Genomic DNA, 16,133 nt, shown 5'->3' with positions numbered 1-16,133 from the left:
TAGCTGCATATTCTAACTATTTAAATGAGAAAACCTTAAAAAAAGCTAACTTCTTGAGAATCAAAAATACAGAAACTGGACATATTATATATATATATATGTATATAGAAGCAGAATTTGATCTAAAAGAGTTCAGAGGATGAAAGTGTTCCTTCCCAGCTACTGAGCTAAAACTTAGGAGCATTGATGCTTTCATTGTACATGAGGTTGCTCTCTGTTAAATACACTTACTATGTGTAAGTATCCAGCCTTCCATACATTTTCAAGTATCATTGCAAAGTACATCTTTAGGTGTATGTATGATTTATGAAATATGTAATCGTTATTCATACATCTCAGAGTAGTTCATGGAATGAATAAGTAATAACCATTTTACATGTACAAATCAGATGCTGAGTGGAGTGAATTATGGAAAAACTCATTGCTCTTCTTGGAAAGAGTAATAAAGAATTCAATCCAAGTTTATGTAGACATTTCTCATGATAAACTGTTGTAAATGGGAGAGGAATCCAGCAATATGAACTGTGGCTCATTTTCCAGTGTCAGAAGGCCTTTATTCAGGTTTTCTTTTTCCTCTTAACCCTGCCTGGAATGTGTCACTAGTCATTAGTAATCAACTGGCTCTGTAACAAAATTGATATAATTCAAAAACATACTATAGTATGTTTGGTAAAATACTGGCTTTATTATGTCACTGATAAGTATTCAAAGATGAGAATACTGGGGAAAGGATACTTCAAATGCAGTGCTGTTACTGATGAGCTTCTAAAATGTTTCATTGTTTGACATGTAGCAAGTTGATTGCATTTCTAGGAACTGTACCAAATTTGCAGAGCCAGGTACTGTAAACTGTCGGAGTTTAAGCAGAAATCCACTTTGAAATAATTTCCTTCCTAGTTTGCTGCTTTGCTTTTTTTGTTGGTGTAACGTTGGGGTCTTTCTTTTGTTTCACTGTGCTGTATATTGTTTTGCTTTGCTTGTAGGGAATAAGCATGATGATGGCACACAAAGCGATTCAGAAAATATTGGTGCACATCGGCATTACAGTAAACGGGCAGCACTTGAGGAACACTTAAGGCATCATCATACAGAACTGAAAAAGTCACACCAGAAAGTCCATTCCACAGAAAAGCAGCAAGAGCAGGCTGGTTTGAGTCAGACTGCCTTTATGATTGAGTTTTTTGATGAAGACCATCCTCGCAAGAGACGTTCTTACTCTTTTTCTCAGAATGTAGGAGCTCTATGCCCAGAATCTCCATCTCCAACATCTCACGCACGAGCTGAAAGAGTGAAACCTGCATCAGGAGAGAAAGTCCCTTCACCTGTGCAAGCTAGCTCATCACATCACAGAGCAGTACATGCTGTTCATGCCAAACACCTAAACCAGAAATCAGAAGAACCCTCTGCTGCATTACCTGCCTTACAAGCTGCATTGTTAAGGAGTTCAGGAAGCCTTGGCCATAGGCCTAATCAGAACCAGGACATGGACAAAAAGTTGAAGAGCCAACATATTTCTGCTTCAACTGAAAAGGACAATGAGGATGACCAGAGTGACAAAGGTACTTACACTATTGAGTTGGAAAATCCCAATCCTGAAGAAATGGAAGCCCGCAAAATGATTGACAAGGTGAGAAACCTGAAATGCATTCTGATGTTACGAGTGTTATGGGATGTGTGGGCAGCTCTCTACCACTTTAGTTCTGCTTATTTAAGCTGCTGCAATAACACAAGTTTTTAAACCAGTGTATAATGTTGAAATACGAAATGTTGTAAGAGTAACAGCAAGTATTTGGTTAAACATTATTCCTTGTTTCATACTGCTGTTGTCTTAAAGTTTGGTAGTTTTAATGTGTTTCCAAAATATTTCAATACTGAAAAAATATCAGGCACCAAAAATCATTTACCTGGTATTTCTATGAGGGTTGTTGTCACCCTGATTCTTAAGACTTCCTAAAGCCTTCTGAGTTTACATTCCTTTGGAGAACTTTCCCACACAATTTCTGTAAACAACATATTGTTTACATTCTTTTATGGGGGTGGAGAACACTTGATGTACTGGTGGTTTGTCCAATGTCTTTGGAGAGGTGGCCCATTCACTCTCCAATCCAATGTCACCCTTGGGAAGGTATAAAAGACAGAGTCAGATAATAAACGTTCCTTTTTTTACCTTGCAAGCAGCAGGTGGTCCGCGTTGTGCTTTCACGTGTGCCACAGTGACATCTTGTTTATGTTCCTGTGGAAATATTCACTTGTTCTTGAAGGCCTTTTGCCTCTAGTTTTCATTACATAAATTGGTTGCATCCAAATTATCATATAGATATAGATTGCAAATGTTTTCTATACTTATTTTAAAAGTATATTCAGTAACAGTAATTTAAATTTCATTGTCAGCTATAAAGAGTAAGTATAAAAATGCTTTTATTCTCCAAATGTATGGAATGGTTTTTATATGATAGCAATATAAATGTCTTAGTTTACTTATTGGTAACAATAGAAATATCAATAACAATAAAAATAGTATTTGCAGTTTAAAAACTGTAAAGAATAACTGTTCTTTGGATTCAACAGGAAGATATAGATAGTAGAAGCTATGTTTAATCATGTTGTTTAACATGACTTGATTGGATTTTTTTCCTGGTTTTCTTGTGTTTTCCTAGATAATCTATTACGGTAGAATTCCTGCCTAGGATTTTGCTAATTTAACAGGAAATTCATCACTTACTTTTTTGAAAATTATCTAAGGTTTCATTTGCATGTCTAAAACTTTTCAAAGCTGAACAAACACATCAATACATTTAGAATTAATTTTGGCTTGTGTTGAAACCTGTTTTTTCAAGACAAGCTAGCTTCGCTGGTTTGATTTTGTAAAAAAATTCTGAAGTAGTGGGGAAATGGGACATTTTATTCTAGATGGTTTTCTTTTAAAAAAGGTGTTTATGGAGCATTTGGAAACAGGGAATAAAGTAAATAATGTCACCTTCAACAAATAGTAAAGATAGTAGTTTCACCTCTTACGGATTCTGAAAAGGAAACTTTTGATTTTTTTTTAATCAATATTCAAAAAACAACTGGGAACCAAAAGCATTCCAAATGAAGCAAGTAATTATTAAAGAACTACAAATTTCTCCATTTATTCTCAAATTATAAATCTTCAACTAAATCACATCAGAAAATTTGTAAGTTGAGTCTTAGCTAAATATAGTAGTTCAACAGGACATTTTGTGAAACCACACAAAGTAATAACATTTGGAAATAGTTTATGTACTTGATAAAAATGTTAATACTGTCTAATATTTATAATCATAGGATGTGCTGAGTTGGAAGGTGCCCATTAGGATCATTGAGTTAAACTCTCATCCCTGCATAGGACATTCCAAGAATCACATGCTGTGCCTGAGAGTGTTAGTAAAATTTCAACACTTTTGCGGCCTTCAGTACCTGTTCAGATTATCTAAAGTCAGTTCTTCGTTTGAAACAAATCTCTCCTGTTACAGGAGAGATTCAGGAACAGGAAGTGAGTGGAAGCCTTAAAAATGATAGTGAAGTATTGCTTAGTAATCTTAGTGTTATATAAAAGCTTTTGGGTATCATAAATTTCCCTTACTGCTCACTTTAAATGTGTCACCACTAGTAAGGCGGAGATGTTTTTTCTTCAAGGTCTTCTGTATCATTTCACTTAGTATCTGTGTTGAAATCTTATGAACACTGTATTTTACACCAAATTCAAAGAGCCCTGGTATGCAATTCTTATTTGATTTGGTAATATGAAGTAGTATGATACTCTTTTTATGAAGTGCAGAAAAACAGCCAACAAAGAAAATCTAAACCAAATGGAAGCCAAATTTTTGTCCTCCAGCTGAGATCAGCTTTGCTTCCCTCCTATTTTAAATTGCTAATGCTCTGGATAATCTTATTTTGCCAAAGAAGCGTGATGTATAAGACAAGGACTTTTGTTAGTCTGTTGACTCCTGTGCTTCTTTATTGAGGATTTAAGAGAGTTATTGGTATACATCTTATAAATTATTTCAGTATAACCACTCTCATTATTGGCAAGTCAGTCCTTTTTGTGAGTACTTACTATGCCTGCTCACTTGAGTCATTTAAATGTGTCTCTTGGGTCCAAAGATTAATTGAAATTCGAGAGCGTAATTTTCTAGGGTTGGGATGAAAATGCACTACAAATGCAAGGATCATTTTCTAAAACATTTGCACAAATAATGCATTCTTCTCAGTAGCAATTTATATTAGAATGGTGCTAAAATCTGTGTGTGGTTTACCCGAAAAATTTTCAATGCAATTAAGTGCTTCTGGGTTTGGATATTTTCTCCCTTTTATTGAAGGAAAGGATGATATTGGCCAAAATATCCAAAGATTACTGCCAAGTGTGACTCATTCTTAGCCTTAGTCTTACTTCTCTTTTCTCTGGAAAGGAACATAAGAGCAAACCACAATGCAAGAGTAGTATTAACTTCTAAAAAATCAAGGTGAGAATATTAATGCTTCTTTACATTAAGAATCCAAGAGAAGCATGCAGGAAGTCAAAGTTAAAATTCTCAGAAAAAGAATTGAAAACACCTATCCCTCTGTGTAATTCTAAGAATAGAGGAGTAAAAATCTTGTTGAGCTATATTACTTCCTTCAAAAGTAGTGTATCCTTTTGTTAAAGATTCAAAGAAATAATCTCAAGATGAATAGATGCTTGTGTGAAATGATTTTAAAAAGCCAGAAACTACGCTGTCCTGCTTATTCAGCATCTTTATTTCATGTAGATTGCTAAGGATCCAGTTGGTCCTCTGGTGCTCTTTCAGCCTCTAAGAAAAAAGTACTGTCACTATAGCAGAAAAGGAGTAGAATAGCAAATGACAGAGGCTTTATTTCTCAACCATTGTAAAGCCTGACTTTTGAGAATGTGAGAAAAATACATTATCAGAAAGAAGGAGGAAAACATTTCATAAGTAACAGACAAAAGCTTTTTAGTTTTTATTCTTTTTTCTAACAGAGAGGGGTAATCACATATCTGCAGTCATGACTGTCTTGGGGTGAACATTTTCTACTTACCTAAAATGCAAGTTTTCAAATACATTATCGCTTGTGTCTTATACAACTTTCAAAGATTCCTTTTAAAAAATATTTTATTTTAAGATTAAAATACTGTACATATGCACATAGTTTTCAATTGTAAATGTTAGAAGAAGATGCAAGTAGAAATTTATGGTTATGTCTTAATGTTCTTTATGAATAGAGAATACTTGAAAAATAACACTAAACTTTGCTTCCTAAAAGTCCTTTCATTAGTCAGTGATATCTCAGGTGTTCAAATGTCACTTAAATTCATAGAGGAGTATGAACTAGTTAATAACTACTAGTAGTTAGTAGTCTATGGTTTAGAAAATAAATATATTAATAACATGAGAAAAAAAATAGATGAGTGATCTCTTTTTATACATGTAGAGCTCTTTTTAAAATTGCCCTTGAGAGCAATTTCATTAATGTGGTAAGAAAGCAAGCTGTTCTTGTACACCACAAAGCCTACCTTGAACATATGTGTCATAAAATATCCTCTACTCAAATAGCATCAGAAAGACACAACTTGTTCTAGCAGAATAATGGTCTTACTGTTGCAGCTAACAGCTAAGTACAAAACGAGAGAAATACAGGATCTTGATTTAATTTAGAACATGTTTTCAGTGTTAAGTTTACCATATAAAATGCATGAGTAAATGGGGCACAGTTGTAGGATTTGTTTTTCCTTTACATCCAGCCTTTATGCTCTTTAGATAGTTTCAGTGCTTTCTTCTGTTAACACTTAGCAAGTGCTTTCTTTTAATCTCTGAGTTGTAAATTTTCTATCCATTTTATGTTTTTTAACTAAATCTATCTATTAGAAGGAAGTTGTTGTCAGCAGTTATGTCGCATTAAAAATCTTCATAGGCCACAGCAAAGGTAAGTCTACCAGTGGATGAAAGAAAGAATTTAAAATTATGCTTCTGCAGTTCATCTTCCTTTTTTGTAGATATAAAGAGACCAAATTATCATGCTAATGCCTTTCCTTTTTCAATAAAGCAAAGTACTGCCAGTAATAAATATTAATAAATGAATGTGCAAATAATTCTGCATGTGTTTGGAATATTAAATACTTTGAGGCTATTGCAGTAAATTAAAAGCAACTCAATGGGTTTTTTGCAAGTTCTTTGGGGGTTTTCTTCAGGGCTCTTTTTCTGTTTGTTTTGTGTAGGGTTTTTTGTTGTGTTTCTTCTTCAGCCAGTTTCATTTTAGGGTATTGAAAAATTGAAATATTTTGTAGAACTTACTATAGCACATGTAAGCTCTTCTATACATGTGTGGGAAGGGATGGAATAGAATTGAGGCTATATGAGTGTTTCAAGTCCTGTGAGAACCAGGAAACTGGATTATTATAGCACTTCATATGCATATGGAAGCATTTGGCTTAAAAATTTTCTTTGGTCCCCAGACTTTTTACTTGATTTATGTTATTTTCATTTACATTTCCTAAAAGATAATTGTTTTTTTCATCAGCAAAGTAAATGTAGATTGCAAATTCCACTGGTGCATACTGATTTCCAAATAGAAGTCTTGAAAACATGTATCACAATCAAACCTCAATCCATCCTGCCACCTTCAGTGACCATGTCGTGACTTTGTTTTCAGTGCAAGCTCCATATTCTAGATGTTTTAAAGTCTTTATTTATGTAGATAGACAGGCCCTAATAGCAATGATCTTATTTTTAATGTGCAGTCTATCACCTTAAATTTTATATGATTACTACTGTGCAATGAGTATGCATAAAATCTTACTCCATTAACACAATCATGAGAGAGAGATTCTTCTTTCCTCTTTGACATTTTGGAATAGTAATTATGGAGGGAAAACTTACCAGTGTTCACTGTAGACAGCAGTTTTATTTTCTAGATCTTTCTGCTCATGGTGATACTTATTTGTTTGGTTTAAAGCTTTTTTTTTTTTTTTTGAGTATGGATATGAATGGGAATCTATTCTGAAAGATGATTGTTATAAAATGGAATCTCCTTATTCTTTTTATTCCCAGGGTATATCTTTTAATACATATTATAATAATGGCTAACATGTTTTTAGTGTGAAGGAGTGTTTACTTTTGAATGATTTATTGTTGTGTTTTAAGTGTTCATAGAGTTTGTATACCAGATCTTGTCTTCTTTGTTACCAATGTTAAAAATTTATCAATAACCTTGCAGATTGTTATTGTTATAATTCCACTGATTATGGAGTTAACATACAAGTTATGGAACTGCTCTCAGCAATTTTTTCAATATTATAAATGGAAAAACTACCTGGAAAGAATCAATGGGTAGGGAGTAAGTTAAGACAAAAAAAAATCTCAGTAAGTTTCAATGACTGTTTAAGGAACCAAGGTAAATGTATCTATTTTCAGAAAATCACTTTCAGGTTTCCTGTCTTTTCACACTCTGGGTTTAGTTGCTTTTACCATTGCTTCAGCAGTTTCTTTGAGAGAAATGCCTTGAGCCCTACAGAGTGTCTTGTTTGCAGAATGACTATTTTATGAGTACATTGCTGAAAAAGCAGTAGACTACTTTAATCCTATCCAATCATCCCAGTTTATAAATTTTGTCAAGAGCTCAGAGGATGTTTATAACCTTTTTTTCTTATAAGGAAAGGGGTTTTGCAGTCACTAAACTTGTTGTTTCCTTTTTAATTTGGAATCCTAAAGAAAATGAATTCTTCATAGTAGCAAACAGGGACAAAATATGTATGCATATAAATATGTAACTGGTGTCTGGTAAGAGGAAGCTCTTAGACTTGGCATGTTGATCCATTTCATTTGCTTTTGTGGCTTTTTTTATACCAGAGTGTCTTGCATCTGATTCTATAACTTTGATATAGAGTTAAAATGACGTAAAGGGCTTCTGTGAAAATCCATGGCTATTCTGAGACATGCCCTGCACAGAACACAGTCTGTTTGCCTGGAACGGCCAGGATAACTGCCAAGAACAAGCAAAAACTATTGAAATGAAACTCCTCAGAAGCAGCTTGGTTAAACACAGTTCATGTAGTAGCTAAACACAAAGTGAGCTAAGGCATTGTACTCTTATCTTACTTTGTGAAAGTGAGAAAAAATGTTTGCTTTTTGTCTTTTCTCTGTGACCAATAACTGACTTTTAAGGACCAATTTACTGTGTTATGAATGCCTGAACTACCTTCTGTGGAAGAATTGTCAGGAGCTCAGTCTGAGCACCAAATGCAGCGTTACTGACATGATCTGCGGAGACGATCTGAAGCCTCTTCTATTTCCTTGCTCTATGGAATCCTCATCAATCACTCATACTCCGAGTGTGGTTTATTTACAACTTCTTCTTTCTCAGTACACCCAAACTGTGCTCAAATCCTGAAATCCTGTTTGTATTTCCAAAATCATACTTATTTCCTTTTTTTATAGATTTGGTTTTTGCTAGTCTGACTCTATTAGTTTACAGCTCAGTTTCTGAAACCTACTTTTGATTTCTGTGACAAATATGCTTATCATCTTCCTTTCCCCTAAAAGGTTATGAAACACAATTAATATCACAATTTACATTCCCATCACTTTGCAATGACAAATACCTTATTTCAAATTAAATCATTTGTTCCTTGTTAATTTTGCCATGATCCTTCTTTAATGCCCTGTGCAGTGTAGCCCCTTGTTCCTTACCATTGCTTTGCTTTGTTTTTATTTTTTTAACTGCTCATCTTAGAATTCCCTTGTCTCTTTCTTCTCATTTAGTTTCATTCTGTTCCTTTTAAGCAGATTGCCTACACTGAAATTAATAGCATTCATATCATGATCTTTTAAAAATATGTTTCTAGGTTACATCCCTGACTGTTGTTAGGATCTAAAAGAATAGGAAAAGAGTTATTGAAATAATATTACTTTTCAAATGCCATCATTTTTTAATAGGAATTGCAGCTAAAATTCTTAATGGTTATTTGTTGGTTTTCTGTTAATTTTATTGATGGTATTGGTAATTAGTATATATCCTTTTCATTAAGATTTCAGCAGTAAGATTACTGGAGAAACTTTGTAAGCTAAAAATTTTAAAACCAGATAGGATCCTTCAGATTTTTCCATTCTAATATACATAATTTGCTGTAAAACTGAATGAACATAACTATTAGAAGTCTCAAATTATACTTTTTCCATTTATATCAGTAACTTCAGTAATGATTTTGATGAGCAACTAGCTCTGTGGTCATTAAGTACTGAATTATTATAGTATTGTAGAACTGCAGTTCTACAATAAAGAATGGATTAAGTTCTACAATGGTTGGATAAATAATTTTGACAATTACTGGTTAATACAGATAAGGTTATATTCTCAGACTATTGGAAAAACTGTTGCAGCTATAAAGTGATGACATTTGTCAAAATCCTCATGAAGTTACAATTGTTTTGCCATTAGTTAGTGCATATTTTCTTTCTATATTTTTTCAGGGCAAGTTTGTATTCCAGCAAGAAACAAGATAGTGCTTTGAGACTTGCTACAGTTTTAGCCTGCTGTTTTGGCCCTTTGTTACTGGGTGGACTGCAGAATGTAAATGGATTATTATAGGGGATCTTTGGAGTACTTACTTCACTGCTTTGAAATGGAAAAGCATGTGTCAGGAGCTCACCTTTTCTCTGCTGCTTTGAGATACTTGGGACTTTCTCAGAACTTTGCACTAGGAGACCTGAGATGCTGAGTTATTACGTAAGATCACTATGTTATTATGGAGCACAAAATCACATAAGCTGGAAAGGACCTGAAAAGGAGATGTCTAGTCCAACCACCTGCTTAAAGAAGCTTTGAGGTCAACCAGATTGCCCAGGATTTATCCATTTGGGTCTTCATGCCCTACATGGGCAGAGACTAGGCAAACTTGCTTGACTGTCCTCAGAGTGAGAAGACTTTTCTTCATACCCTGTCTCATCTGACATGAGTTGTTCCTTGTCCCCCTGCAGTGTAGAATCTGGCTGTCATCTTGGTATACTCACCATTGTACTTGGGGGGCTGCTGTTAGGTAACCCCAAAGCCTTCCCATCTCCAAAGGGATCAAATGCAGCTTCCCCAGTCTCTCCCCATAGGTGAAATGCTCTAATCTTTGCCATCTTGGTGGCCTCTGCTAGGATTTTGCTAATTTAATAGGAAATTCATCACTTACTTTTTTGAGAATTATCTAAGGTTTCATTTGCATGTCTGAAACTTTTCAAAAGTTACCTAGTTAGACAATGTCTCTCCTGTATCATCTGTTAATGCATTTGCTTAAGGGGCCAGCTGGATTTCAGGTCAAACAAAATTGCATCAAGAACATTTCATAGACAGGTCTTAACTTTGTACAGCATGTCATCATTCCCGTGCCACTTAAAATGTCCTGATTTGCAATGGAAGTTGTTTTATGCTTCATAACAACAAAGTAATTATTTTTAAACACCACCACCACAGTTTACACACCATGTTTGTGTCTGTTCTACATTACAGCCATGTGGTATAAACCCTGCAGATTGGTGGGGTGTCTAGATTTTTCTCTGTCAGTCAACTTTCAGGGTTTCTGTGAAAATTTTCATCCTGGTTTTTGTTCTGTAACTTCATGAAGCTTGAAACAACCAGGATGGAACAATGTATCTTCCTGCAAAAATATAATTTCAGAAAAATAAACAATAGAACAGAGCAGGGCAAAAAACTTTTAGCTTTCCAGAATTGTTGCTTATAGGAAGCAGATACCTTAGACATACCTTTCTGTGGTAGTTTCAGTTTTAAATTACATCTGTTAAAAAAAAATGCATTAGTGTTGTTATTTTTTTAATATTTCTAGGAATTATTATTTGTATTTATTTTTTCTTTTTACATTACTCCTCATTCCCCATATTCTATTAAAAAAAAAAAAAAAAAAAAAGCAAAATCAGAGTCCTGTGAAAGTTCCTGTTGCTTACAGCGCTATTTAAAAAGGGTAAATTTTTTAGGAAACTCTTTTTGCATTGACAGCCGTGTGGTGGATATGTGTGATTTGTGATGGTTAGTCCCATACATAGAATTATTTTACCTCCTTTATCAAAAATAAAGTCTTGCTTCTTCATTTTTCAAACAGCTCAATGTGTCCAAATCTGTATTGTATGTATATTGATTACGGAACTGGCTTCATCTTTTTCTTCCCCAAGACACAGTTAATCAAAATATATTTCATAGTTGCTTCTGAAAAATACAAGTTTTACAGAAAAAAACTTCAGTCTTTCTAAATAGATGAGAAATGCATCAATATGTGTCATTAGCATTTCCTCAGAATTCTCTTGGTTTGATTAAGTTACCTCCTTGGCCTTCCTTAAATGACTTTGCAGTCATGAAGATATTTAAAGAGCAGAAACATCTAAAGAATTGGAAGCCTTGAAAAATGTAATGTAGTCTTTGTAGGAAGATACGAGTCGCTATCCATTCAGGCTTTTGTCACAACAGCCCACTCTTTGCACACATACACTATTGTAGCAGCCCAGAAAGTACAAATTGCATTTTCTAGAGGGTAGAGAGATGATTTCCAGCAGAAACATTCAAGCTATTCCATGGCTATTTCTGTTGAGGGTATATTCTCATTATTTGATAAATGTAGTATATGAAATTCTGATAGTATTACTTTTCTGCTGGTGTGTGACAGGTGTATAAGTAATGATCTACATTTTGTGAAATACTTGTATTGTTTTATCTTGTGAATACTTTTATTATTTAAATTATTAATTATGTGTTATTAACAATCTTTTAAAGTGTTTTTTATATATCTCAAGTCCGAAATTTAGTCTTTAGGCTACATCACGCTTACATGCATCTCTTCTTTCTTGTGAGAAGAGGAGCTTTGTACTTGTATAGCAGTGGAACTTAGGACAGGTGCATACACACATCAAATGTAGAATGACATCTCAGTACAAAAATATACTTTTATTGAAGATGTTTTACTTGACAGATGTTTTGCTTATCTCTTCTGATATCCCTACTGTGTATAGAGAAGGAACATTAGGAGTGCTATTACTTGGGTCGTAATGATATTCGTATTACCTTTCACAGAAAAAAAATAGGCAATATTCAAATTTGGTTTTGCAGTAATTTCAGTAATAGAAGAATAGAAGAATAACAAAATTTATTTAAATCTGAGTTCAGTACTAGAAAAGGTAAGACTGAAAGAAGCATTATTTCTGATACAAGTAAAGAAATTTGACATGGTAAATGAATGTGCTGTCAGATAAAAGGAAGCAATTTATAAGCACCAGTTTGTTGCTGTAGTCCCAATTAGATATGGAAGTGTGGAATTCATATTTTCCTTCTGGTGCTTACGTGATAATACCAGAATTTAGTTTCATTTTAAATAACATATAAAATTCTGTAATCAATGAAACTATGATACACAAAGAAAAAAGTCTTGCAGAATAGTGATATATTCAAAGAAAGTTGTCAGTGGACATTAACTGGTTTCTATCTTCAAAAATTGCTACAACTGTACAAATCAAAAGTATATCATGAAAGCAAAAATTTAAGTTTTAACACTCTATTTTTATAAAAAGAAAACAAATGTTTTGTATATATGTTAAACAAATTCTAATCCAGAGACTCTAGATAGGATTTATGTATAATTTGAAAATTCAGGGAACACTGCCTGAATTTTAAGATGTCAGGAAAGCAGGCTTTTCTCATGACAGCAAAAAACAAATCCAGTGTATTTGAGAAAAATTCCTCAGGTCTAAATGTATTAATGCTGTAGCAAGGATTTCCTGTACAGTTAGCATAAAGAGTTGATAGACAGGGTGCTTTACTATTATTTTTCTCTTTGCTTCTCAGAAGCTGACAACATTATGGTTTGTGGCCATCTAGTGGTGAATCCATTTTGAAGACACTAACCTTATTCAGAATTGTAATAAACCAGTTCTCTAGCTTTGCTGTGCAAAACTGAATTACAGCACACTTTTGGAGAAAAAAGAATTTTGTATACCTTTTCTTATTTTGCACTAGTAGTGCTTGTTGCAGGAGGATAACATCTGTGAACTTGGCAAAATAATTTTTGATGTTAACTCTTAAGTTTTGGCAGCCAGTTTTAATGTGTATGGGAAGTTCATTTTATTCTGTAATTTTTTGATGTCTAAGCCCGTACTAGTAAAGTAGTGAATTTATTTCTTAAACAGGATTTTGCAAATTTTATAAGTTACATGTTTCCAAGATACAGATATTTTCTAAAATGTCTTTGATTATACCTTAATTCTGAAAGCAATTCATAATTCCCAGTTTTCTATGACTCATGAGAAATTTGACAAATAGTATGGTGGTTTTCCTGCTAAAGTTCTAATTGCTAAATTGCCTTAGTAATAATGTTTTTCTGGTATATTTTTCTGAGCAATGTTTTAAAATGTCATGGGAAAGTTATTCTGGCATAAGCAGAAGAAATTAATACAAGCACCCTTAGGAGGTAGAGTAGTAAAAGAACTATACCAAGTCGTGTCTTGGATAAGATGAGTCTACATGATTCATGATATCTGGTGGACTTTTAACATCTGCCAAGTCTCTAACAGTTTAAACACTGAAATTTTGTTTGTATTAGGGAAATAATTCAATAAGCATATTAATAGCAAATGCAAGAATTTGTATGTCTTACTCTCATTAGATAATAGCAAAAATCTGGAAATCTGGTGGTTTTAGTTACTGGGTTTTTTCCTTAATTGGTAAAATGGGTTCTGCAATTATTTTGTTTTTATATTTTGATCCTTTCATCAAAGTGTCATTTTTTCATATCTGACCATTCCAACTAGCAATTCTTTTAATTTTCACAATGTTGACATAGACTTCCACATTTTTTTAAATTATTGTTGTAGATTTTTTTCTGTTTAATTTGTAGATTGCACTAAGGTGACAGATAAGCATAATACAATAAAACCTATTTATACTCACTATCCAGCATGCCACATCCATCCATTAACATTGAACATTGTATCAGCATGGTATTGGGTTAATGAATGTAATGGTTTGTTTCATTTTCAGGTATTTGGAGTGGATGACAGCCAGGATTATAATAGGCCTGTTATCAACGAGACCCAGAAAGATTTAGTAAAAGATTGGGCTATAAATTCTGCTACAGTAGTGCTGGAAGAAAAAAGACCACTGAGTACAACTGGATTTCTTGACACAGAGGTAGAATTTAATTTTTGACGGTCTTCTTTTTTCTTCCACTAAAAAAGAGCACTAAGAACTGACCAGTAAGTGTTAAACAGGACACAAAATCTTGCCTGGAAAAGATTAACTCAAATCTATAAGTATTTTATTTCTTCTAGGCCTTTATTGCATCATCAAAGCTTCTCTGTCAGAGGCAGATATAATTCATTGCCAGAGGCATTTTAAAACTTGGCTACTTTTCTATGTGCACTGACACCAGTGTATTGGAAATGTAGTAGAAGTTTCCTTGCAACAACATAACTTTGCACGGTATATACTTCATGTAAATTCTTCAGCAGAACTGAGGAAAAGCTGGTTATGTTTTATAGCCCAAAGCAAGTAATTATATTAAAATTCAGAAAGAAGATGTGTGCACTTAATGCATGATACAAAGGTATCTAGGAAAGAAATGGTGGATAATACTTTTCAGATTTTTTCTCTGAAGCCAGCAGGCTTTAGGTGTTTACATTCTTGGTTTAAGTTCTTCAGTGAGGTGCCACTCATGACAAGTCACTTACATTAGTTGATTCAGACACTGTATAACTTAATCAGCTGGTAAAATACTAAGCAGAGGAAAATGCCTGTCTTTATATATGACTTAGAATAGATGCACAATATATTCATCATATTTCATATTGAAATCTTGGGAGGCATTCTGATAGCATTGTGATGAATAAACTAGCTTGAAATGTGTCTGGAACAGAGCAGGATCACAATGGAGCAGAATCAACTGACAACAACAATGAAGCACATAACACTTTTGTCTAACTCCCTTGGCAAACTGTTTCTGAAGTATGGTCCTGTAATTTAGCAAACTTTATAAATAAACAATTTTTTTGAAGATATCAAGAGCTTAAAGTATTACTTAGTGTGCCTCCCATGCAAATACATTGATTTTAGTATCTACAAATCTGTTTCTCTTGGAGGTGTTTTTTTCTGATGGTTGTATTTTAGCTACTGCAAAGCCTTGACACCCGTATGTCACTGTGTCTAGATTAGTACCTTTGCCTAGTTTCTCTAAGACTACAGCCTCAAGTGAAGTATTGCCATGCAGCACAGGCATATCCTGTGGAAGGTTTTTCACTTCTCTTCTTTGCACAAATCTATAACCATATTCTTCCTCTCTGTTTTTTTTAATGCCTTGTGCAGCACTCAGCTCTTTTGTGCTTTGTCAGTTTTCAAGAGTATTGATATTTTTTCACTTTTTAAATTCCATAAACAGAAGAAGAATATATTATCTGTTTTATGAGCATAATTGCTGTTTTCAGGTGTCAACCTTGCAAATAAAAGAATTTGTTTCTAAAAGACTGAGACTACTTCTGCAATCATACAGCAGATTTAAGAGACCTTCTGGCAGTGATATACTAAAACTCACTTTGATTTAGGTGAAAATTACAAGAATTATGCTGCTTTATTACTATGCTTTGCTGCATTAAAGGGTCTTTATATAGTGGGAGAGAATAGGTTATTAGCATAATTTAAAATATTACAAGGCATGATGATAGGGGAAAAATGAAAATTATTTGCTAAGTCAAGGAGCAAAACTGACATAAACAATGTGGTTAAAGGAAGGGTTAGTATAAGAAGAATTGACAGATGAAGGTGGAAGAAAGCTTACTAGAGAAAGTTAAAAGTAGGTGTTGGTTGATAGATATGTAGAGGTCCAAGAGAAGCTAGTTCAGAAAATTAAAAGTGTCTTTTATAGGGACATAATGGGAAAGCAATAATGAGGATAACTACTGAGAGAAGATTGTTACATTTAAAGTCTTATTAGCAAAACTTGTTTAGTCAGTAGGAAGGGGAGAGGCAAATGTGTTTGATTTGTTAAGTATGTAGGTTATGTTCTCATATACAAACTTTTCTGCTTGTATGTTTTTGAAGACTTACTGTGTTACTGAGCTGCAGATCATAAGTTTATAAACCTC

General features: G+C 33.6%; 1 protein-coding gene across 3 annotated transcripts in view; it reads left to right on the top strand.

Moving 5' to 3' along the window:
• CEP170 (centrosomal protein 170) overlaps positions 1-16,133 on the top strand; it is a 92,674-nt gene that overhangs the window by 47,937 nt on the left and 28,604 nt on the right. For all 3 annotated transcript variants that reach the window (XM_077782037.1, XM_077782036.1, XM_077782035.1), the window contains exons 9-10: positions 984-1,627; positions 14,038-14,187. In XM_077782037.1, the coding sequence (XP_077638163.1) occupies positions 984-1,627; positions 14,038-14,187 (794 nt within the window). The remainder of the gene's footprint in view (positions 1-983; positions 1,628-14,037; positions 14,188-16,133) is intronic.

This window comes from Lonchura striata, chromosome 3, assembly GCF_046129695.1.
Source record: "Lonchura striata isolate bLonStr1 chromosome 3, bLonStr1.mat, whole genome shotgun sequence".
NCBI classification, from domain to species: domain Eukaryota; kingdom Metazoa; phylum Chordata; class Aves; order Passeriformes; family Estrildidae; genus Lonchura; species Lonchura striata.
Note: the sequence above shows the minus strand (reverse complement) of the source record. Positions and strands in the feature narration are given on the sequence as shown.